Below are 25,000 nucleotides of genomic sequence, written 5' to 3' on the forward strand. Positions count from 1 at the left end.
TTTGTAGTATTGTTTATTTACTGTAAATATTCTTTTAATAAAGTTATTTGTTTAAGAAAGCAAGCAACCTTTGCATAGTCATATCGATGCACAATGCATATTTGCATTCTAGCTATCGGTGAATTTTCCATCAGTCAGACTCTAAAAATTTAGCACAATAGGTGGAGTATCATTAAGTGAATATTTCCTTACACATAAATACTTAAAATTCATGCCTGACCTCAAGTGAGTGAATTATATTTAATAACAGTTCTACACTCCCTGTTAAGAGCAGCTGGAGGAGGTTCTAAGATTAACATTTTCAAGTAAGCAGTTACAAGAGAAAACAAAGAAAGCAATGATGCGTACCATGTTGTGTAAAGCAACAACTTCATAATTAGTGCACCATCTTGAATCCTATCCGACATGTTTTGGCGTTCATGTGCTACTTCCTGGAGGGAAAGTCACAGCGTCTGTACTGGCATCACATTACATGGTTTCTGATTAATGAAACCGGCAACATTCAGACCGGACCAGAGTCACCTCCTGCTGCCAGCCGAGACTGTCAATGTGTAAAATTACCCCAAGCAGCTTCTACAATGTAGGAAAAGTGTTCCGAGTCATCGTTTGTGACTCCAGGTAGTTTTACTTTTGGTGTTGAGACTCTGCTGACTCCTCCAGCAGCATGCAATGTAATGTGTGTCTGTTATAATAACGGATGAGGTTCCACTGGTGATGTGTTTGAAGAAGTGGAACGGTTCTCTTGGGGGGGAAAGGATTCGTGGAATCACACTGTGGTTTCTCCAGGTGTCAGACAGTGCAGGTGTGTGTATGTGTTTGCCCGTGTGTTAATATGATTCAGTTCCTTCCTGTCTTGTTGCAAAAACGACTCCTCCATCCTCCTCCTCCTCCTCCTCCTCCTCCTCCTACTCCTCATCTTTCTCTGTAATGGAGAGATGTTGAAATGCACCCACCACCCACTTTAGACTTGGCAGGAAACAGTGTCTTGGCTGGAGTAGAGAAGAGAGATCAGTGTACACACACACACACACACACACACACACACACACACACACACACACACACACACACACACACACACACAACACACACACACACACATACATACATATACGCATACACATACACATACACATACACATACACACACACACACACTCACACATACACGTACACATACACACACATCTGAAGGGAATTTGGAAACATGGCAGCAAATACAGGTCTTCCTCTTCATCGACCTGCTGTTCATTCTCACAGCTCTCAACTTCAATTCATCACCAGTAGTGTTTATGGATCTTTGTGAAATCATTCTTTTCCCCTTTAATACTTTTTTTACCCCTAGGACTCATTGAACTTTCTAAAGGTAGTTCAGTCCCTCCTAAAGGATTTTCTTCTGTAAACTTAACAATATCATTACAGTACTAGTGGACATCACTGTGGCTACCATAAACTCACTAATGAGTTTTACGCATTAACAAACTTTGACCTCAGGAATATTGTAGTTTTAATGTTGTTTTTTTTATTCTTCTGCAATGTGTGCTGCATGCATATGAATTTTTGGGGGTCAGATAAGAACATTTCAGGTTATTTCGGGATACAGTCTGATCCACAGTGCTCATGGCTGCAGTACAACCGTGATCAGCTTTCCACTCTGACGTCTGTGTCCAAACATCCACTCCTGGCTGTGTCTGTGTGTGTGTGTGTGTGTGTGTGTGTGTGTGTGTGTGTGTGTGTGCGCGCGTATGTGTATTTTATTTTATTTTATTTTACGTATATAGAGTATGTGTGCATATTTGAATTGGCATATGCATGTTGTGGTGGTTTGTATGTGTGCTTAAATGAAATGATATGTGTTTATTTTGTACTGTATGTGTATAAATCATGTGCATGTGTGTGTTGTTTGGCTGCTGTGTGTTTTTAAGCAGAATTTCTCAACCTTTTATAGTGCTGGACTTGAGGTTGGATAATGAGGTTGGTGGTGTGTGTGTGTGTGTGTGTGTTTAAAGGGTGTGTAGCTAGTCATGGTAGTTTGTTAGAAGGGAAGTGAGTGTCCAGGGAATGTTGGAAGGAAAACGCTAAAGCCTTGTGGCAGTTATGTAGTGAATTTTTGACTCTGGGTCTGGAGTGTGTGTATGTATGTGTGTGTATAAGAGGGATCTGGCAGTTTTCTCCCTTCAGGACAGGGATTATGTAAGCACAGAAAAGTGAGGTCAAATACCACCCTCCATCCGGCTATGTTCTGTTTAGACTGGGAACAATGGAAACAGTGGTACGATCAAACTCCTCTGCTCTTAAATGTTAAAAGCTTTACTCTCTCCAGAGACACTAAACTGACTGACTGGATATTGTACAGACCCTCAATCTCTAACCTTTGACCTCTTTATTCTTGCTATTAGGTGTCACTCTAATAAACACAGAGAGAGAAGTAGAAAGGAAAGAAAAGATGATGAGACATATCTACAGAGCAGTATGGATCTCAGGTTTACTTCACTTTAATATAAATCTACTTTCTTCATGGAAAAAGAGGCAGGGTTGATGTTTGTGCTCAGAGTAGTGAAGGTTTCCTGAAAACCTATATTCCAGATAATAAAATTCATGGAATTTGTTTAAGTTATAGTGGAATTTTAGGCTGCCAGTGGCCCTCGGCGGTGGTTTTGTTTGTTTACAGTAATTGCAATCTAATATCACACCTAATGTGGTAGTGATTAGTAGGTGTCAATTCTTTATGACACAAAATTACAGTAGTTAGGGTTAAGATAAGATAATTAAGATAATTTTTCTCTTTAAGACCAAATTCCCACTTGCTATGTAAACAACTAGTTTGTGCTGTTTGTCTCTGATTATTTCAGTGCCGTTCATTTACATGTACCAGTCTGCGAGAGACTAAATGTGTGAGTTTCTCAATGGGAAAAATCTGAACTGAAATCTGCCCAGTGTGAGGAGAAGGTGTGTTTACCTGGCTGTTAGTGCGAGGTGCATATCACATCCAACTGCTGATAACACTTTATAGTCAGCAATGCTATGTGTAGGCATTACGTGTGCCAGTGCAACACACAACAGCTATTGCGGATGGTGGGAAACTGAAGCAGCTACACCAAAAGTGTTGGCTGCTGGTGACTCACAAATCTGAACCTCTAATATCATCCAATATTGACTTGGATATGGCATAGGACATAGGACATAGGCACATTTAGTGATATACATCATATATATAGTGAAACCAGGTGGTAAATATAGCATTTTCATGCCCTTTTTGGATATTATAAGAGTGCTACCAACATGACTAATATCAACAATTTGTTCCTTTAAAGTTACATTTGTGACTTTCTGTGGATGGAAAAAAGTCTAAACCTGACTGCAGACTTTATTTGGGTAAACAGAAAATGTACAGCCTAAATGAGACTGCCTCACTTAGCAGTCCCATTTAGTTATTTAACCTGTGAAAATGACCCTGGCAACACTGTTCCCACTACACTACCTAATTAATGTCAGTGAAGTAAGTAATTCCAAGTTTGCAAAAAGGCTAATGATGGAAATTAAACACACACTACTTTATCAACTCATTCAGGAGCTTTTGACTGATTGTGTTTGTTTTAAGGGGCTTTTTGTACAGACAAAGAGTTGAGTCATGACTAAAATGACTAAACCATAAAAAATAACTGTCTTTGCTTGTATGAGCAACTCTGTTGTTTGGGTTTATCTGTTTATGTGAATGTGTGGGTATTAGGAAATGTGTAGGTGAATTTGCCCTCTATCCTCTTTGAGTCATATTCTTTGTTCTCTCGCTCTGTGTGTGTGTGTGTGTGTGTGTGTGTGTGTGTGTGTGTGTGTGTGTGTGTGTGTGTGTGTGTGTGTGTGTGTGTGTGTGTGTGTGTGTGTGTGTGTGTGTGTTGAAACTTTTGGTCCATGATCTCCACTCCACATCTCATTTCCAGAGAGACAGATAGAGCTGTTGCAGTTATTATTCTGTTGTAAATCCCTGCTGCAATCAATCTCCCATACTCCATCATCTATCTTTCTACTACTTTCTACACAGCCTGCAAGAGTGACATACTGGCCAGAAGGCTGTCCATACTAATATCTTCAATATACTGTATGCTATATAGAGAGGGTATATATATATATATATATATATATATATATATATATAATGTATGTATAAAGGATACTTTGCTCATGGTAATGCTACCATACACCATAATGCAACATAGCTATTATGTATCACAGTATTGCAAAAAAGTGATCAGTGACACATCTGTGTAAGTAGAGAAGCAAGCATGGCAAGGAAGAAGGAGCAAGCTCATACAGTATTTACTGCATTGTGAAATGTACCATGATTTAAATGTCAAACTACCCTAAACCAACAAAACGCTGAGCTGGAAGAAATCAGGACTACACACTGGTCTTTTAAAAAAGAAATGAGGCAAATGGTAAATATACATAGAAATGAGAACATAGTACTCAAATTTTTTGAATGTTCCAAAATAATTTCATTACAGTATGCATTTGTATGTCTATTAAGTTGATGGACCTGCAAGAGACAGAATTAATAAAAAGGAATGGTCCAGGACGAAGTAGAAGTGAACTAGTTTGGCTCAAGCCCCCAAAACACTAGATCCTATATTTCCCATAATGCAACTCAATAGCATTTTGCGTTAGACTTTTACCTCTAGTACAAGCCAGTACCCAGCTCAGGTGTTTCAAACTCCACACGCCCAGTTCATCACAAAGACTTTCTGAAAAAAAAAATGCAGTGTCTGAGCCCCTAGACAAATTAACCCTGAAAATAAATTGATATGGAGTGTTCCTTTAACAGAAAATACTAAATAGCTAATAAAACATAGCAAATTACAATGTAAAATCTATAATCTACGCACATCCATCAAACACAGTTGTACATGAAACCAGAGATGTTGTTTGAAGATGGCTGCCAGTGTATCAATAATGTGTCATTTTATTTAACTGGCACAAACGTTGACAGTCTTCAAACTAAAAGTTAGTATTCTCTCTGAATACTAAAGCCCTCAGTGACTTGCTCTGCCGCTGTGCATCACTGTCATCTCTTTCATGTTTCATTTCTCCTTTCTCTGCTCCCTCTCTTTCATTACTCTCATCTCTTGTCTTTGAGCGATGTTTGTCCGCCTAGAGAGTGACTTCTAGGGAATGACTGCAGCCACTTCTCTGCTCAGCTCTCCATTCATTCTCTTCATCCGTCCTCAGACAGCTGGCCGAGGTCCAGACTCATCTCAAGCTTCCTCTGCCCAGTCCTGCCAGCTCTATTAAAACACCATAGGTCACCATGCTGTTGTCTGGCACAAGCTGCATATCGCTGCCATCGGGAGATCTCATAGCATGTCCAATATCAGTCTTTTGTTGAAACTGGGAAAAAGCAACTTGACCATCATGTGTTTTTAAGGTTATGCAATGGGCTTTTGTTATTAGGCCTTGATTGTAACTCATGACTCATTTTATTCTCAATTTTGTCTTTGTCTGTCATGTAAAATGTGTGTTTGTTTCACCCCCTCCTGTCTGTACACAGTCCTGTGGTGTGTAAATGCAGCTTCTGTCTTATCAATCTGTTGCACAAAGTGCGGCGAAAAAAAGAAAACCTTTTCATCCACACCAAAAAAAAAGGAAATAATTTCTGCTCATAAAAAGTGATAAATAAAACTAGAAATTGTAAAAACACCTTTGATACCATAAAACTGTCTCTTACTGACACAAAATCTAGTGACTTCAGCTTTCAGAAAACCATTTTGTGCAAACTCCACAGTAGCTTCAGCCATAAATTTAATTTGTTGCAGAACAACCTCAGCTGTAGTGTGCTGTCATGGCCTAGTTCCACCGTCATGCCGTCATGTCCCAGAACTGTTTGTCTCAGGCAATCAAGACTAAAACTAGGCTAAAACTGAGTGCAGCATTGAACAGAAATTTTATGTGGATCATGTGGAATTTTTTTTTTTTCCCAGTCTTCAAAGACGCTGGCGATGGTTGTGATGGCGGCATTAATCAACTGGGTGGAAATGTGCTGGAGAGCCACAGGAGATACTGGCACTGTTGTAAAACTGGGACAGTGTCAGACCCTGCAGCCATGGCTTTCCCTTTTCCTCACTGAAAACACATTCTTTCATACATTAACCCCATTTCTCTCCTCATCAACACACCCTTTCTATCTCGCCCTCTTTCATGCGTCCTCTTTCTCTGTTGCAACCAGTCTTCCCAGTATCCAAGCACTGTTCATTTCCATTTTGCTTCTTGGGAATGACAAGAAATGACAGAAAACTGTGTTGTATAATTACAGGTATATTAACATACCCCTAGGCTTGAACAACTATTAATGTCAGTGTCATAAAAGGAAGGAAAGCTGCAGTGGCAGAAGTTTTCGCTGGAGGACACTGAACGTGTCCTGAGAAATAAAACTGATAGTGTCTTACAAAAATAAAGAAAATATATTGAAAAAACACGTAAAAGAATGTATGATTCAGTTGTTATGCTAGTGCAAAGTATATGAACACATAACCTACCCAAAATAGCCTGAAGTGTCCACAACCTGAGCCTGGCATTGGGTGTTGCAAGTTTGACCTGAGTAAAATAACTTTTTGGTTGGCCAGCCACAGCGGCTACTGGATGCATCAAATCTACCAGTTGTCATTTCAGTGATTATAATAATAATTATTTATTTATTCGTATATTTACAAGGCTGACAAACTGGACACCTGTGACAGTATTTTGGTGACTCACTTAACTAAGTAGCTGCGGAAGCACACAGATGACTCATGTAACTGTCCAGAAAAATGTTTATACTTATGTGTTTTTCTTTTATTATTATGGCAATTTGCAAGGAAGGCAGAGTTAAGATCAGTCTTTAATTCTTTCCGGTGGTTGTCACACAAAACAGCTTTATGGCTTTTCCTTCCACTGTGGTTCCTGTGATTAAATCCTGCAGCACCAGGCTTGTTGAAAAATAACTACACAAACGTCTGTGTTCATGTGCAAATTATCATTGGTCGTGGCTCAGTGTTCGACATAGTCTTCCAGTTTATGCTTCAGAAATCAACAGTACCACTGGACTCACAGACTTATACCTAGTTCTTTATTTTCATCCAGCGCCACAAAGTTAAAGCTAATTTCCAACAGGTCTGACAAGAGTAGCGCCTCAAGCATTGCATGTATAATTGCAATAGAGATTTACCTGTAGACAGGAAACAAATGATTTTAATAAAAACCTAATAATATTTTAGGAGCAATTCATCATCATAACAGTAATTGTCAGTTCATGCAACCACCCAAACACGTAAAGAGACTATTGTTTTTGGCAATCTTGAAACGATAATGCATATAGATACAGTCAGATTTAACAAAATTCAACACTAATAATCATATAAGCAGACAAGCAAGAGCATTTGCATTTTTGCTTTTAAGTTTATTGTATTTATTGTACTTTGTACTTTGTTTTAACTGCAGATGTGGTTATCTTTTGGATTGGTGTGATTAAAAACAAAACTTCTAATAAATACTCCTTTATAAGTCTAGTAACATGAACACAAACAGACATAATTATCCTTTGCAAATATCCATTTGCACTGTTCTCTATTTCACTTGTGTGTGCTACCAAGGCAAGTTTCCTCTCAAAAGAAACTCCACTCTCCACTCTCCATAACCAAACGTGTTGGTACATCATGGTGGGAGAGTACTGCTTTTACAGGGAATGAGGAGAGCCAATGTGGCTGTTACGATGATTACCTAACACCAGCCCCTTGAACACTGGGAATGTGTGATAATGCCACCCTGGTTTTCTCACCCTGCACACCTGCAGCCACCAAGGTACCAAAAGTAGTAGCAGTCATCACCACTATGCCCCTTGATTCATGAAATTAGCTTCCTGAGATGTTACAGCTTCTTAGCAAAATGACTGCCTCACATGAGCAAACTTTTCCTCTGTTCGAGCTGCATTACTATACAGTAAAATAACTTTGACGAAAATAAACCCAGACGTGATGCTGCTTAATGTGCTTTGAAACTGTAACCCAAGTGATGCTGCAAGCTCCTGTAAAAGCATGAAATAGTGTTTGTGAGAACTGTTATGCCTACACAAACATCTTGGCAGAAAATCTGCATTCTTCTGCTTTTCCCAAACACCCCTAATAGATATTCTCAGTATACACTTTGAAGACTGACAACTGGGACAAAGAAAAATAACAATATTTTAGGGGGATTGAAGAGTAGAACCAGTATTGGATTCTCTCTGTTTACATATCTTGTTGAAACTGGCAAGATTTTAGTGTCTCACACTTACAGGAAGAGACACTGCTTTGTCTCTCAGTGGCATATTTTTAATTTTTATTTTGAGTGCAGGATGTATTGCTGTGGTGGTCTAAATTTAAGTCCTGATGCAGCGCTGCAGCAGAGTTTGAAGTATGTATGGAAAATATTCTTACAGCCCACAGTAGCCAATAGCTTTGACAGCCAAAATTTACCAGCAATTAGTTAGTGGCTCATGCTAGGGATGCCACATCCTGACTGGAAACTGTAAATTGATCCGAGGTGTGGATCTTGGTGTCCAGGGTTTTTCCCTGCCCATTGTCCAAGGCATGCTAGGAAATGCTTGTGTCCACTGTGGTCCTTGTTTTGCATGTAGTGCTTTGGGGCTGCTACAACAGGTGTTTTGTGTTCGACAGCTGATGGAAGCTGTGACAGCACTAGTTGGGGAGTGGTCAGATGCGCAACATAATTGAAGTTTGTCTGATTCCAAATGTCCACCATGTGTACTGTGACGTGTTCCTCGTCATCACATCAAGTCTGCAACGTTGTGAGACTGCAACGCTATAAGCCTGAAGACAGGCCTCAAGTCTGTTTCACTCATTGCAAAACATTTGAAGCAACAGTCATATTTCTGTATCTTGATGTGGTTAAATATAATTTCCGGCCTACATGATTTAACGCTGTAATTAAGTAAGTGTTTTACACATTCATAGTAAGTTATTTTGGGATTTTTTTTAGTCAGCATCTGGAAAAGGCAATTAAATCAAGGAAGTCTGGTGAAGTCTGCACCCCAAGCAGACTCTCTTGAAGTGTGCAGAAAATCCACTTGAGGCATCTTGTGCACTGGATGAATTGTGGGTTTGGACAACCCTCAGCACTTGCAGACTTCCCGGGAACATGCTCACAAAGTCCGCGAGTCTACAAGAGCTGTGATATCCGGACATTGGGATTCAGCCTTTCACCCATCAGGGAAAGGTCCAACGGAAGCAGTTTTTATGATTCAGTGCAGTGATGCAAGAGTTTAGGAAAAAATGACTGCTTGGCGAAAACTAAATTAAAATATAGCCTCTAAGTGATAAAAAAAAAACAAGGTAAACACTGAACAATAGCAGCCATCCTCTTCAATTGACTAATGTCCTCTCTCCAGTTTTGCTGTTGCCTCGTTGTTTTATTTCCTCTTTGTTCCCTGCACTCTCTTGCTCTCTCTTTTCTCTCCCTCTGGTTTTGAGTGACACTATAGTGCTCCTTTATATCTGCTGAATTCAGCTGCTGCAGCTTTAGACACACACACATTTTCTAACACACTTTTTAAGACATAAAACAATGTCAGCAGGAAGGCTTTTCCTGGCGGCCTGTTCTTCTGTGTATTGTATGATCTTGGCTGTATTAAAGGAAAACCTCTGCAGTCACACCTATTCAGTCACGCTCTCACTCCCTCTTCTATCGCCACCAGAAAATTGAATTTCTACCGCTGTTGTTCCCTGTGATGTCCCTGTCCCAGATAAGTCACTCATGTCCCTTGGTGCATGCATATAGACACACACTCATGCAAAAACACACACACACATACCCAGTAGTGCCCAGCTGATGTGGGCTTTTTAAGGCCAACACTATTGTTTTATTGACAATTGCTAATACAGCAGCTTGTATTTTCACTCCTATTCCAAATTATATGTTTCAATACCAAAAACTAGAAATTGTTAGTGCTCTCTCAGATTTTTTTGTTTTTTGTGTATAAGACACTGACACTAAAAACCCAAGATAATACCACCAAATACTAAATTTACACAAAATTGTTAACAAGTTAATAACAAGTTAAGATCTTCCTATGCAAATCGGTGGATGGACAGTAAGTAACAACAGTTCTGATGTTTGTTCAATTTGGCACCCTCTGTTGCAATACCACTGTTGTAAATATGGACAGTTGTACTCGTGCATTTGTTATGATTAGTTATAATCAAAACTTTTCTAAGCCAAACGTCAAGCAAGTGCAGCAACATAAGACAAAGCAAGCCTGCTAATATTACTTACTAGAAAAACAGCTGTAAGGGTTAGCTATGTCCTCAGAAGCTGCTGAGCCCCGCGGTTACATTGACCACTCACCCCGCTCCGGTTCTGGCATGACACCGTTGTCCTGGCTCTGGCTCTACCAGTGTAAACACACACACACACTCTTCTGAGCACCCAGTGCCAACAGCTAACAACTACATTTCTCAGCAGTTACTTTACTGTCCATCAGAAAACTCTGTAAATCACAGAAAGTTAAGGCAAAACAGCAGGAGGACATCAGAGGGGAAAACCAGAAAACATTTTCTCTATAAAATATGATCCAGTTTCACTAAAATCAGTGACATAGTTGGTGGAGTGTGACAGCTGCTGTAAAGCATTACACACTTGCTCCGAGCCCAAACCAAATGTTACATAGTGCAAGAACAGGCATACAGGGTGCAGAGTAAGACAACTAAATGTAGCATCAAAATCATAGTGAAGCTGTTATTTTAAGGTATGTTGCTTTAAGTAATTTATCAAGCAAAAATACCAAACATTAGCTTTTTTCCCAGCCTCTTTTCTATATAATGTATTATATCTTTGTGTTTTGGACAAAATAAGCTAATTCAAAACATTACTTTGGGCTTTTGGAAATTGTCATAGGCAAGGATTCCAACACTGGGTGGGACTGCAACAAATGTTAAAAACAATTGCGTGTCAACGGGGGAAGCATCTGGCAATGCACGGGATAAAGTTGAAGGCAGAGGGACGCATCGTGCCCGAGGTCTGTTCGTTGGGATGCAAACTTTTTGCTCCAGCTGTCTGTGTTGTCAGCTCTGCCTTGTTAAATCCATAAAAAGTTGATAACAAGAAAATGAGACACATTGATTTATAAGTAAATGTCATCCATTATCACTGAAGCAGTGCTTTGTAGTGTTAAAATCCTTCCAGGAATCTTCCCATAACTGCCACAGAGCATCTATTTTTTAAACAGCTTATGGGTTAATGTTTCCCTCTTCCTACATAGTTTTATATATTTTTTCCATATTATGGAAGCAGTAATCAGTTTGACTGTCTGTGTAAGTATAGTTCTGCATATTCTCACTATGATAAAGCATAGAATTTCTGCTGACTGACATTCCTATTCGCAGACAGGCTACATTCCCAGCCACAAGCTGCACATGCTCTCAGAAACCACACACTCACACACACACTCACACACACACTCACACAAAAGACAATGGTTTATGTCTAACAAGAAGATATGTGGCATTCACACACTCACACACACCGGGGCTGATTGAGCAGTCTGTAACAACAGATGGCTCTGAACCCTGCAGATGTTTGTGTGTGTTGCTGTTGTCAATCGGGAATAAAGATCTCTTATTTTTCATAATTGAATCTTATGACAGGGCTCGTGGCTCATGAGGCACACATACACACATATACGCATACGTGCAGATAAAAAATGGCTTTGTTTTGATTGGTTTTCCAATAGTCTCTTTTTTTTTTTTTTTTCGGCTCACACCAACAGACACTGATCCGTTAGCCACTGGTGGTCCATAAGTGGACAGGTGGGCTAGTCTGGTGTCCCACTGGTGGTCTGCAGACATCTGTGTATGTGTGTGTGTGTGTGTGTATGTTAGAGAGAGAGACATTTGGAGCCAGTCTGGTCTGTGGTCGCGGGGCTGAGGCTTCCCTGTATGTGGTATCTGAGCTGCCCGTGTGTGTGTCTCCTTGTCCACCGTTGTTTGACCTGCCATCTGAATGAGGTATTTCACAGCACCGTCCCAGAAAGAACACAATGAAATATAATGAACTGAAACCAATTTATTGTCGGTAATGATAAGCTCCTCTATTGATCCCTGTGGGGAACCTTTGAGTTTTCTGAAGGTCACGGACTAAGCAGCACCCTGGGATTTACTGTCCTGCTCCTGTGCACTTTAGCAGGAAGGACACCATTGTGTGTGTTTAATCCTGTCACTCCACGGCACAGATTAATAAGCTATATTAGGCTTTAGCTGCATAGGCAATAAATTCATTACTGGTTTTGGTCTTTCCATGGGATTCATTGATAATACGACAAATTAATCTTACCAGACTTCTCCTTTAAGACTCCATGCTGCTGCCCAGTAATGTAATTAATTACATGAAAATAAAAGAAGTTAGCTAAACTGAATTTTTAATTTATCTGAAATTAACAAATGTGAACTACAGTAATTAAACATGACTAACTCTTTTAATGACCCAATATTTTTTCCTGATTACTAGTTTAATCTATGAAATGAAAAAAGTACTGAAAACCCAAAGTGTTGTGCTTAAATTGCTTGGAAAATGGACATATATTTACTATATGATTAAGAAAAAGCAGCAAATCCCACAGAAATTGTTTAGTGGAGGTAATGTGCAGAGGTGTATTTATTTTATTTCAGACATATCTCCGCTATAATACGCTGTTGGAAACAATGAATGCAGTTTGAACCAGAGTAAAGATGCAAATCCTTCCACAAATTCTTTATATTCCTGATAAGTGACTTGAAACCACTGATTGATTATAATAATAATAATGATGACAATTGGCTATTATGTTTCTGCTGTTTGACTAATCCATTAACTCCTTAATTGTTTCAGTATTAGTCTGGACTTGTGTAAATTTTAAAAACCTTGCTACACCACATGAAGGATAGAACAGACATATATTGTGCTGATACGCCTCTATTATACTAAACTAATCCATTTCAACCCATTAACATTTTATTACCAGTAATTCCACTCAAATTCTTGCCAGTGCCGTAAAACTGGGTTCAATTCGTTCTAATCTTATTCAGTCTACTTTAATTCACTGCCATCTATTCCTACTCACTCCACTATAGTCTTGATCTGTCTAGTATAATCCAGTTCTGTATAATCCACTAATTCAGTATAATCAGTTTTAGAACCACATGATCCAGTTCGGTTCAATATAATCCCATTTCAGTCCTATATAATCTGGTTCAGACCAGCTCGGTTCACATAGTGAGTATGTGAATGTGTTTTTCGTCCCAGCGGGACACAGATCTCCTCGCAGTCTCGCTCTCTTTCTCTGCGTGAATGAGCTTATGATTGACCCGCTAAGTAGACAGATGGAGGAAGGTGTGTATGTGTGTCTGCATGTGTCCGTCTGTACCAGCAGTAGCTTTGCCTGGCTTTGTGGTTTTGGCCAGACTTCTCTGACACACAGACATACAGGCAAGGTTTTCTTAGCTACACACTATCTGGCCACACTCTGTCTCAGATTCTCTGTGCATGTGTGCATGTATAGCAAATATACAGCATGTTGTGTGTGTGGGAGAGAGAGAAGAGAGAGAGAGAGAGAGAGAGAGTAAAAAGTAGTCCTTGTTGGTTAAGTGTGTCTCAGACTGACTGAACCGCAATTATGGCTACAATCTACTCTCCTCCACGCTGTATTTTTGGCAGAATGTGTGTGAGGTCCCGAAGTGAAACTCTGCAGAGTTTGTGTTTTTAGTTTGTTTGTTCAGGAAACGGTTGTGGCTGCTACAAAAAGACACACAGGGACAAAAAGAAACACAAGAGACAGGGACTTTTGGTTCAATGACCTAAACTCCCCTCTCTCTCTCTCTCTCTCTCTCTCTCTCTCTCTCTCTCTCTCTCTCTGGGGCCTTGCAGCTGCTCTCAGCTGTCCTGTGGTAATGATGTCAACGAGCAGCTGCAGCCTCTTGATGACATCAACAACCCACCCATCCCTCCTCACCTGACACAAACACACATACCAACTCCCTCACATGCACTGATGTTTACCTGTTCTGTCAGTGTTTTCAATTGGACAATAGGTTATTATTTCAACAGCTTCAGCCATTTCAAAACGTGTTATTGTTTTGTTATGTAGCCTTTTCTTCATTCAAGTCTAATTTTCCTGATACTTAAGTGATCCGGCCTCTTTGAACCAAAAAATGGAAATGATAGATACTGTTTTTTTGAGTCCCATATTGATAGTTGATAGTAAAAAAAAGGATAATGCAGCAGCTGTTTATTTTTAGAATAATCGTGTAAGGAACATTTTTATGTGCTCACTACTACGGCTTTGTGTGCCTTTAAGAGAGATGCAAAACAGCCACAAAGAGACACTAAATGACTACAGAGTCCCTTCTTTCAATCTGTGGGTTTTCTTCTATGCAGTGTTTCTTTTCCATATCTAGTGCCTGGGGTCTGTTGTCTCCTAATCCGTTGCTGTCAGGCCCCACATGTGACCATACATAATGGTACCACTGATACACAGTGGCAAATCTGACAAAGCACAGTTTCCAGTGAAGATATTTGAAGATTTTAGTACCATACTGTCATACACTGGTTTCTAAAAGCAAAGACTATACATATAACATTATACAGTACATTTTTCTTCTTTAAATTTATATGTAATTTTCGTGTTTGCATTGGTGCATCAACTCTTCAATGTAATTGATGAATGGGTAGCAGTTTGACCAAAGAGAGCCTCTAAACTTCCCAGACTGTTTCAGGCCTAAAGAGGAAAAGTTATTAGGTGTGACTTGTAGGGCTGCCTCCTAATAGTCGACTTAATCGTTAATCGTTGAGTCTTTAGGATAGTTGTAGAGTAGTAGTTGCAGAAAAACAAAAACCAGGACCAAAGTATCAAGGGATTGTAGCAACACAAACCTTTTCTCTTGTAACACAGGGAGTCACTTACTGGTGCACTGTTGGATATGCCAGCTGTACTAGCTACTGCCACTAGCTAGTTAGTGGTCCTACTATTTGACTGTCAGTTTTTTTCACCGTTAGTGGGAGTTAGTCATCATACTGTAACCTTTAGGCTGGCCTATAGTGAGGATATGTGTGTGTTTTGATTGTAAAGATTTCTCTGGATTTAGTGTTTGAGGATTCACCCCTATCTCCAGGCTGATTGGAAACGCATCCTCCAACCATCTGCCTGCTCCATCTGACACCACAGCCTGCTCCTTCCCTTCCCTTTTTTTTTTTAATACACTTTATTCCTCACTTGTGTATTTCCTTCTTCACCCTCCTACTCTCTCATCATGACATCTTCCTCCTCTGTTGCTTGTGCGTTGTTCTCGATAGGACGTCTGCACATTATCCTGCAATTGAAATACATTAGGGTGTTGTGAAATTGCATTCCCTCCAAGATGAACTTATGCTTGGTTGCCCACGGAAGAAAAGAACAACATTTTCTCATTATCACAGTTTTGGTCATTTATGTGGCAGAGTAGAATGAAAGGGGTCTTGAACCCCAGTGCATATTCCCTTTTGGTAGATAAACTCTATCTACACTAACCTCTGCCTAAGTTACTGTTGCTCTAATGTGGCCTATTTATCAGTTACCCTCCACATTGCCTGTATCTCAAGAAAATATCAACTCTTGGATCTGTTAAGCTTATTACAAGACATACATTTTCTACATTAAAGCTGGTCACAATCTCCAAAAAACGCATTTATTATTTGACTGTAATTTAATGAGTTTATTGGCAGATAGATAATTTTTACTTTGCTAATGGACAAAAGCAATTATTCCATAATGTATATACATTTGCTCATAAACAAAACAATATTAAATTGTCAGATGTGTTTTGATGTTCACTCACATGTGACAGATGCCCATTGTGTTCCCAAGTAATGCAAGTATTCCAGTATCAACTTTAATCCTCTTGTTCCTTTATCACTCATGAATGCCTCTTATCTAGTTCCTTTTAAATTGTGACTCCTATCAAATTAATGTTTTTCTTCTTTATAACTAATCAAGTTCCTTTATTATGAAGTCTTATCTAATTTTTTCATTAACCGTGACTCTTATCAAGGTTCCGAGTCTCGTGGGGTGCTTCCAGGAAAATTGAAAGATACAGTGTATCATAGATCTGCAGCCTTCAGCCCCCGAAGCTTCAGTCTTGCTATAATGTTCCTTCATGTGTGCGTCACTCAGTTGGTTGTGCCTACTCTGTATAAAAGAGCACAAGCTGCAATTGACCAGAAATTATCCACTGCACCGGCAGTCACTCTCACCACTGACAGTTGGACCTCCAGGGCTGTAGAGAGCTGCTTAACTGTGTAAAATTTGAAAATAGAGTGAGTCTTGACTGAGTATGAGCATGCTGAACTGGATATGAACAGCTTGAACTGCACTTCTGGCTCTAATTATCGGTTTAAGTTAATTTTAATACGCTGCACTCGTGTTAATAGACAATGTTCAGCCACGCCATAGTGAGTGTGACTCTTAGGATGTCAGCCGGTCAGTCTGCCACTTCTGTCCGGACTGACAACTCCTGGATGAATTGCCATCTTGTACAGACATTCGTGGTCCATAGAAGAGCTTAATGACTTCAGTGATTTTTTTCCCCGACACAATAAGGTTCGCATTTGTGGTCTTTAGTACAATTTTTTGACAACTATTGATTGCCATGGAATTTGGTACACACATCCATGTTCCCCGCAATATTAATTATGTTAACCTTGGTGATTACTGACATTTTCATCGCCATCATCAGGTCCAAATTTCAACGTGTCTAATACTTTTATTTATGATTAAACACATGCTAAAGTAACAAAATTCTCAAACAAAGATGGCGAACATGGTCCATGAACATTATTTCTGCTAGACATAAAGCATGTTAGCATGCTGATGTTAGCATTTAGCTGAAATCACTGCTGTGCTTACGTACATAACTACTACATTATTTTGCATTTCTTTTTTTTTTTTCTTGCACCCAAAATGTACCAAACCGTGAATGCCTTTAATATACAGTACAATTTCTGTTTGATGGAGTTGTATTTTACTGAGCTGCCATAGACAGAAGGTGGCAGAGCTGCTGACAGCTGCATGCTTGACTGCAAGACTCGGTGAGAGAGAGAGCTAGACACATACAGAGGAACAGAGAGAGAGAGAGAGAGAGAAGGAAAGAAAGAGTATCAGAGGATCAGATTTCTTTCTGTCTCTCTCCATCAGTGAGGCGTTATCTGACCCACTGTGGCCTGGTACATCTGTCCTACTTGCCTCCCTATCTTTCTATCTATGTTCAATGTCTCTCTCAATCCTTCTCTCTCTCTTTCGTTTTCACGCGACTCTCCCTCTCATTTGGCCCACTTCCCAATCACACTTCCCCTACAGCGCATCAGTGTGTTGGTGCGTGTGTGTGTGTGTGTATATGTAAGAAGGATAATTTCTGAGTAAGATGTTTGCCAAAATAAGGGTTTAATCTCCTTTAAAAATAATTATAACCTATGCACACACACACACACACACACACACACACACACACACACACACACACACATACATACACAGTTAATCTGCGTCTTATCTTAACCAAAACCATGTATTTCTGGAGGAATAAATCCACTATTCATTGGGGCAATTTAAACAGGGGTGGACAAAATATCACGAACAGCTTAGGCTATATTCTATTGTAATTCTATTGTAATTCAAATTCTTGTTTATTTCAGGCCTGTTGGATTGGATTGAAGTATATTGTATTACTGTATGTTCCCATTATTTCGCCCACCTGTGTTTTTTGGCTGAAAATTCAAACAGATCAAGCAGATCTGTTTGTCTGACATGAGGTGGGCTTGGATGACAAGCATGTGCATATGTGTGCCTGTGTGTGTATATAACAGCTTACAATGGTTTAACTCAATAGTTGGTGGCTCCCCTCATCCTCATTTTACCACCTTTTAATTTGCCATCAGTCTGCTCTTTTGACAGATATTGCGATTTAGATATGAGTCACGATTTTAGTGTGAATGGTAATTTTTCCATTTCGTTGTCACTGAAATACATGAAAAATGATGATGTAATTTTTGCTGGAGTCTGTACCAAACAAGCATTTCCCCTTACATCTAGAGAATATGATTTATAGATCTATATATCTCTGTAGCTTAAAGCTGTAGTGTATGAGACATTTTACCTTTATCGAAATTTAAATTAACTGAATAATAAAGAAAGCGTGTTAAACAAAGTGCAAGAATGTAATTTCAAAACTCATGGGGAGAAGGAATAAAAAAAGGATCAAACTTGATCCCATCTCATTTCATCATCTTGTTTTATACCCCTGTGAAACCAAAATCCTGTTTTGCTCCCCCCCTCCCATCACATTGAGCCAATCCAGAGAAAGACTACATCCAGAGCCCGTTCTTGAAAAACGCAAATACTGTAAATATTTGATGATCGATATATATAATTCAAATCCCTATGTGATGAATTATGCATTGTCTGGTGGGATTTGGTGAATATTTGTCTTTGTTACGGATAGGTCTCTCTCCCATATCCCACGACGTCCTGTATGTGCGTATGCAGAAGGATATGATAAAATAATATCAGACACAGACAGAATATGTGGGTTTTAAGAACTCTGTACGCATTTCAAAAGTAATAGGATGACTCCCTAGAGCAGCAATTTGTACACTACTACATACACATTATATATGCATAATAAGTAGAAACACTTCTAATTAATACATTTCAGTTTTATTTCCCAAACCAGCTGTTTTTTAAAAAAAATCTAAAATCAGGATGTCAGTTTTCTCTCTAATGAAAGATCAGAAAATCAAACACATTGAAGTCTAATGCTGCTGTTATCCTTGGACTACAGAAGATAAAAGTGCTGAGAACAAAATAAAAGAACAATGTCAACTTTTCTGTCATTTCTCATCTGTTCTACAGGGATAACAACTTTAGTTCCAGCCTGTTACTTACTGTAGGTGGTAGCAAAGGTAAGGGCCTCCACAGCTTTTATCTTTGTCATGGCACTTTGGGCTTTTCTCTCAGAAACAGCGGTATTCAATGGGACAGGTTAATTAACAGTTGAAGAAAATGCAATGGCAGCAAGTGAGATAATACCCTGTAGAGATGTGAAGTGACAGAGGCTCAGATAGAGCTGTGAAGACACTGTAGAGAAATCAGCTCGGTGGAGCAGCTGAACACTGTGAATGAGCTGAACAGCTGAGGATACCAGTGTACATGCACACACTCGCTCGCACACACACGTACAGTCTGCTAATGGTTCGGGGTTATTACCAGGTCAAGATGAGTCAGGAGAAGGTCAGGAAGGGGAACCACATTTTTGTTATGCAAGATTATCTGAACAGGCAGTGTGTGCGTGTTTGTGTGTGCTTTTAACTACTTGCATGTGTGTCTTCCTGCCTGTGTCAGTTGGTATACATTACTGTATACTGTACATCTGTGAATATTGCCTGCGGTATTCCTCTGAGTGTGTGTGGGTGTGTTTGTGTGTGCTCACAGACGACTTGTGGTCCACCCACCTAATGTGCCACCTGATCCAGCCCACCCCATGGCCCCTAAAGTCATTACACGCTGCTACCCAATCCCTCCACGTCTCCCAGTCAGCTCCCTGGGGTCTCAGACACGTGTGAGACACCTACCACACACACACACAAACGCAGATGTCAAGTTTATTTATCTATTTATATAGCCTAGTTTAGCTTAATACTACCCCTTTGATTCATGTAGAGTTTTTGTCCATGCTCCATCTGGGCAGACATGCTTGCACTTGCACTTAAGGCAAGAACCCACTTTAACTTTATGTTTGTAATAAAGCTATATTTAAAGCTTCAAATGTTGCTGTTTAGTTGAGTTTCAGCCACATAACCTTGTCCATAGTGAACTTTACACCTGTAGCTTTGTTTGCCAAGTGGCAGCGGCGACACCCTTAAAGTGGAGCAAAGTTCGTCCCCATTCTCAGAACTGCTTTTTTTTTTTTTTTTTAAGTATTTTTTGGGGCTTTTATTGCCTTTATTTGATAGGACAGCTGAAGACAGACAGGAAAGGGGGGCAGAGAGAGAGAGGGGATGACACGCAGCAAAGGGCCGCAGGTCAGATTCGAACCCGGGGCCGCTGCAGCAAGGACTGAGCCTCTGTACATGGGTCGCCAGCTCTACCCACTGAGCTAACCAGGAGCCCAGAACTGCTTTCTTTTTCATCCAGTTTTGCAGGCCTGATGTTCAAATCAGAGCGAGCGATTACACGCAAACCAACAAGGAAATCTGCTAAAGATGGAATCATGCCTTATAATTTTTAGGGCATTTTGATTAAAGTTAGTATATAGTCACAGTATGATTTTGGCAGCAAGACCGATCAGACCATCAAGTTGGACCAAGTATGCTCCAGCCTGTCTAGTTCTTGCTGACAGTCAGCAGTATATCAAACCATTACAGTATCTGCCATAGTTCTTGTAATGATGATTTTAAACACAATTTTTACTGCCGGAATAGGACCGTCAACATCTCATAGCGGTAGAAAATTACTTGTAGAAAATTAAGAAAAAAGCAATCAACTGGCACAACAGTGTAGTGTGCCGTGAGCGAAAATTATTTTATAATCCAGTTAATCAGGTTTCAGAGCAGGGCCACAGCTCACCTGGAGTTCACCTCACTTTTCACACACTGAACTGAAGAATTCACAGTTCTTGTTGCCGGCATCTCATCAAAACTTGATGTCTCTCCTCGTTTTCTTCACCTTCTCTGAAATGTAAACCGACACTATAAATTACCAGACAAACTATTTATGATGGATGGCTGTTTCTCTTTAGGTACAATATCTGGTTACGGGATTTGGAGGTTGCCTAGCAACACAAAAAATCTTGTGGAAATAATTATTTTGTGTGAGGTGTCTAGTCTTTTTAGGTTTCAATAATCTTGAGGTCTGATCTGAGTTTTAAACACAGAGAAAAAAAAAACAGTTAAGAAGGCGTTCCTTAATAAGAGCGCATCGCACTTCATTAGCTGCTTGTCATTTCATATCTAGTTTCTGAAATGAAAAACAAACAAACAAACACTGATTAGCTATAGATGTCTCCTATGACAGGGTGTAATTATTGTAGAGTATGGCTCATTAAAACATTCAGGTTTATTTCACCACTTCACTTTTGCACACAAGCTCCTGTTAAATTTGTTTAACTTCCGCACAGGAAGTGGTGTATACTTCTTTCAAACCTCCTTCTTTTGGGCACGCACAATGTTTATAAATGAGTTCCCAGATGCATAATATGGCAATCCTCATTGTTTTTTGTCTAGATTGAGGCTTTTGCACTACATTTCCTGGAGATCGCTTGGCCCTCAAATTTCATTTTGGCATTCTTTTACTATTTCTTCCTCCAAGGACACATATTCTGTAGATAAACCACCATGTTTTCCCAACTGCTACATCCATCCTTCCTCCCTTCTTTTACTATTCACTGTCATCTCCTTTAGAGCTCATCCGACTGCCAAGAGAGATCCTTAACACACACATACACACACCCACACACAGCCCTGAATAGACTTGAAACCAAAAGTACAAGTGTTAATATAGAGAAGTCATCTTTTACACATTGAGGAAAGAATAGAAGTCACAGTGAGAGAAGAGGCCTGGAAAGTGAGAGATATTGCTTCAAAACCATCAGACCATCCACTTGAAGATTAATCTGGTCGTACAGGAGGAGAACAAGTCAAACTGTCTGAAGTTATATCCTGAGGGACATATTTCCTGTTTCATTCTCTTTGTCTTTATAGACTTTCACATCCAGAATGAGTTAAACACTTATCGTGCTTATCACCCCTTTATATTGCAGACCCTAACAACTGGTCTCCCCATCGCTGCCCCTCGCTTTTCAAAGGTCAGTCTCCGCCCTGTGTTAAATGTGAACGCACCAATCAGAGAAGTCTGTGCCGCGTGATTAATGAACCCTACATAGGTCATGACCTTTTCCGGAGTAACTGCAGAGATAAAAGCAGGGTGGGTGTGTGAGATGTATAGGTGCAATAGCCAGGGAGGCGGCAGAGTCCATGACTTGATATATGAGGAGTAATGGCTGGAAGAGCGCTCACCTTCCTCAGTACATCAAGATAGATATGGAGCATTGCAGGACTGTCTGTGTGTGTAGGGGTGTGTGTAGGGGTGTGTGTGTGTGTGTGTGTGTGTGTGTGTGTGTGTGTGTGTGACTGTGTGAGAGAGAGAGGGGAGGGGGTTCTCAGAGATTTGAGGTTTTGTGTGTGTAACAAATGAGAGCAAACGGGACAAATGAGAGCTGTAGACGTCATTCAGTCAACAGCAAGGCTATACAAACCAATCACACTCCATCACACATGTGCTCTCTCGTTCTCACACACACACAGGCCAGCAAGCACGAACCACAGCCATCATTAGCATTTCAAAGTAGCAAGGTGCAAAGGGGCACAAAATTATGCATTTTGTGCACTTTGAAATGGAGATTTGCTTAAAGACTGGAAAAATACTGTTTACTTTTCCCAAAGAGAGAGGATTTGAAATGGTCCAGATTATTTCCACTGTATCGCCAGTGTCGACACACACTCGCTCAGTGACTGACAGTTTCACAGGAGTAGATCAGATCATATTCATGTTGTTTGGTGTTAAGCTCCTATGCTTTGCTCATATACAGAAGGTTTAGTCATGGTTTTACATATGGAAATGCAACTTCCCATGTTTTATATGACTCTAAACTGTCAAGTGTCTAAGTCAAAAGTGCATGAGAAAAAATAGCCTCTGGAAAAAAAAGTCACAAACTAATTTGGATGTAATATGGAGACAGATTCAGTGTCCCTGGTGATCCAAGTTTGCTGTTTGATCATTTCTATTTTTAGCCATGACTGAATTCATTGTTGTTAGAAGGGCCTAACGCCCAGGACTTCCACGTCAGCTGCAAAGCAGTGTCACACGTGATACTTTGATGGAAATCAATCCAGGAAAACAAACAATAAACAAAACATAAATTGTTGCTGGGGCTGCAGCTGTGTAATTTGAAGAATTGCTCAGAGCTGGTGGAAGTTGTCCTGCTTACAGAGTGCCCTCTGAAGGCAAACTGTCAATAAGCTACATTGTCCTCCATCCTAAAAAGATAGTAGTAAAAGAGTACACATACACACCAGAGGCAAAACGTATATATATTGGTGTAATTTTTGCCTGTGAATTTCTTTTTCTCTGCTCTATCACAGCCTTTATAAATCTGTTATTCACTCTTTTACTCTTCAGGGACTGTGAGAATATTCTTAACACCATGTGTCATTGATCATAAATTGAGATTATGGAGAGAACCAGAAGTTCATAATGATGGTACATTCTCATTTTTTTAACTATAGAGGAACTTCTCTGGTCCTTGAAATCTAGTTCTTCGTACACGAATGTTTGATTTTTGGTCCAAAAGTTTGAATGAATCATTTGAGCATGACAGAGAAACCTTGTAAATGTCTTCTCTTCTGTACTGCGTACAAAAGGGATCTACTATGATCCCAGCCAAAAATGAAAGATTTTGCGGCACACCTTTTCTCAGATGTAGTTCTGCCCAGGTTTACCCTCAATTTCTCACAGTAAAGTAGTCCAGAAATGAGTTCAAGGCAGACTGATCCATGTTATTTCAACTCTGCTTGCTTGGATGTAGGACAAATTCTGTTTGTTCTTTTCTTCTTTTTTCCACTCAAGTGTTTTGAGGGCTTTGCATTTTGCTGTAGTCATTTAAAATGAAACCGTCTTTCTATCCTTCTATTCATGCGGATCAAAGCTTTTATATAGTAGCTCTAAGATACATTTCAGTGATGCAGTTTCATTAAACTCTATCAATAATATGCAATGCAACGAAGCATAGTGCAGAAAGTTAGATTGTTTCAGTTGTTAAAATAGGCAGTAAAGCATCTCCTGGCGTTAATGATGTGTAAGAAAAAGAGATGTACAGGGTAATGCAGTCTTTCTTCAGAGGATGGACTTCAATCAACAGGATGTTCACGTATACAGTGTTTCTAGCCTCAGCCAGCAGTGGTGTATTTCTGCTCCATAAAGGTTTTTGCCAAAGAGAAATATCACAGTATATAGGACCCTGTGCTTTGTAAAACACTTGACAACTTTGTCTCATAGAATAAACTCCTCCAGATAAAGTGTTTGTACTGGCTGTAGTCATTACCTAGAGGATTCTTTCAGCTAAGAGTTTCCCCCTGTAGTTCTAACGAGCTGTAATGAAGTGTTAAATTAATGACCACAGGCAATCTATACAGTACATGCTATCAATCACACCTACAGTACATAGGAGGTGTGTCTTTATATGAGAAATATACCTTTCCTACAGCAGTCATTTTGACTTGCAGGAACAATAATATGATAATGGCTCTGTTCCATGTAGAGTAGGTACCTCATATGTCATGCCAGTGAGCAGGTGTCACTGACATTGATGCTGTTATTCTTCTGTGCCTGACAAAGTGGTTTATAGAGGTGAAGTGTCATGCTTTCGTTCTGATACTTTTATTTGTATAAAAGTGTCTAGCAGTGTAGAAAAATAATTTGAATAATTAGGTTTTTGGGGGAACATTTGTTTGTGCAGTACGCTACACTTCACTGGATCAGACTCATTTACTCAGCAAAAAGTGTTAATCCTAAAGATTGTTTTTTATTTTTTTATGTTTTGCTAAATCTGTGGCTGCAACTCGTGGTCACATTCATTTTCATAATACATATCCCAGAGTTCCATTAAAAATTGAATTTCTAGTACTGACTGGGGAAGCAGCAATGTTTATTGCGGATGATCAAACAGGCTGTACAAGCCAGCATGGTTTACTAGCATGGACTGTGTCTTCTGTTATTTCAAACAAAGTTTCCAGTTGCAGAAGATAGAGGAAAATCAGCTGGTGGCTTATCATTTGGTGAACATTGTCATCTTGCTCTCAAAAACCGAGCAATTTGGGCTTCATTAGCTTGGTAATGTTGCTTGGCAGCTTATAACCGTAGCTA

At 39.7% G+C, this 25,000-nt stretch overlaps 1 protein-coding gene across 5 annotated transcripts in view; it reads left to right on the top strand.

The window, feature by feature from the left end:
* LOC127365638 (E3 ubiquitin-protein ligase SH3RF3-like) overlaps positions 1-25,000 on the top strand; it is a 90,369-nt gene that overhangs the window by 9,160 nt on the left and 56,209 nt on the right. For 3 of the 5 annotated variants that reach the window (XM_051403945.1, XM_051403943.1, XM_051403942.1), the window contains exon 2: positions 21,840-21,884. The exons of the other annotated variants lie outside the window; for them this stretch is intronic. In XM_051403945.1, the coding sequence (XP_051259905.1) occupies positions 21,840-21,884 (45 nt within the window). The remainder of the gene's footprint in view (positions 1-21,839; positions 21,885-25,000) is intronic. 5 annotated transcript variants of the gene reach the window in all.

Source organism: Dicentrarchus labrax, unplaced genomic scaffold (genome assembly GCF_905237075.1).
Source record: "Dicentrarchus labrax unplaced genomic scaffold, dlabrax2021, whole genome shotgun sequence".
NCBI lineage: Eukaryota > Metazoa > Chordata > Actinopteri > Moronidae > Dicentrarchus > Dicentrarchus labrax.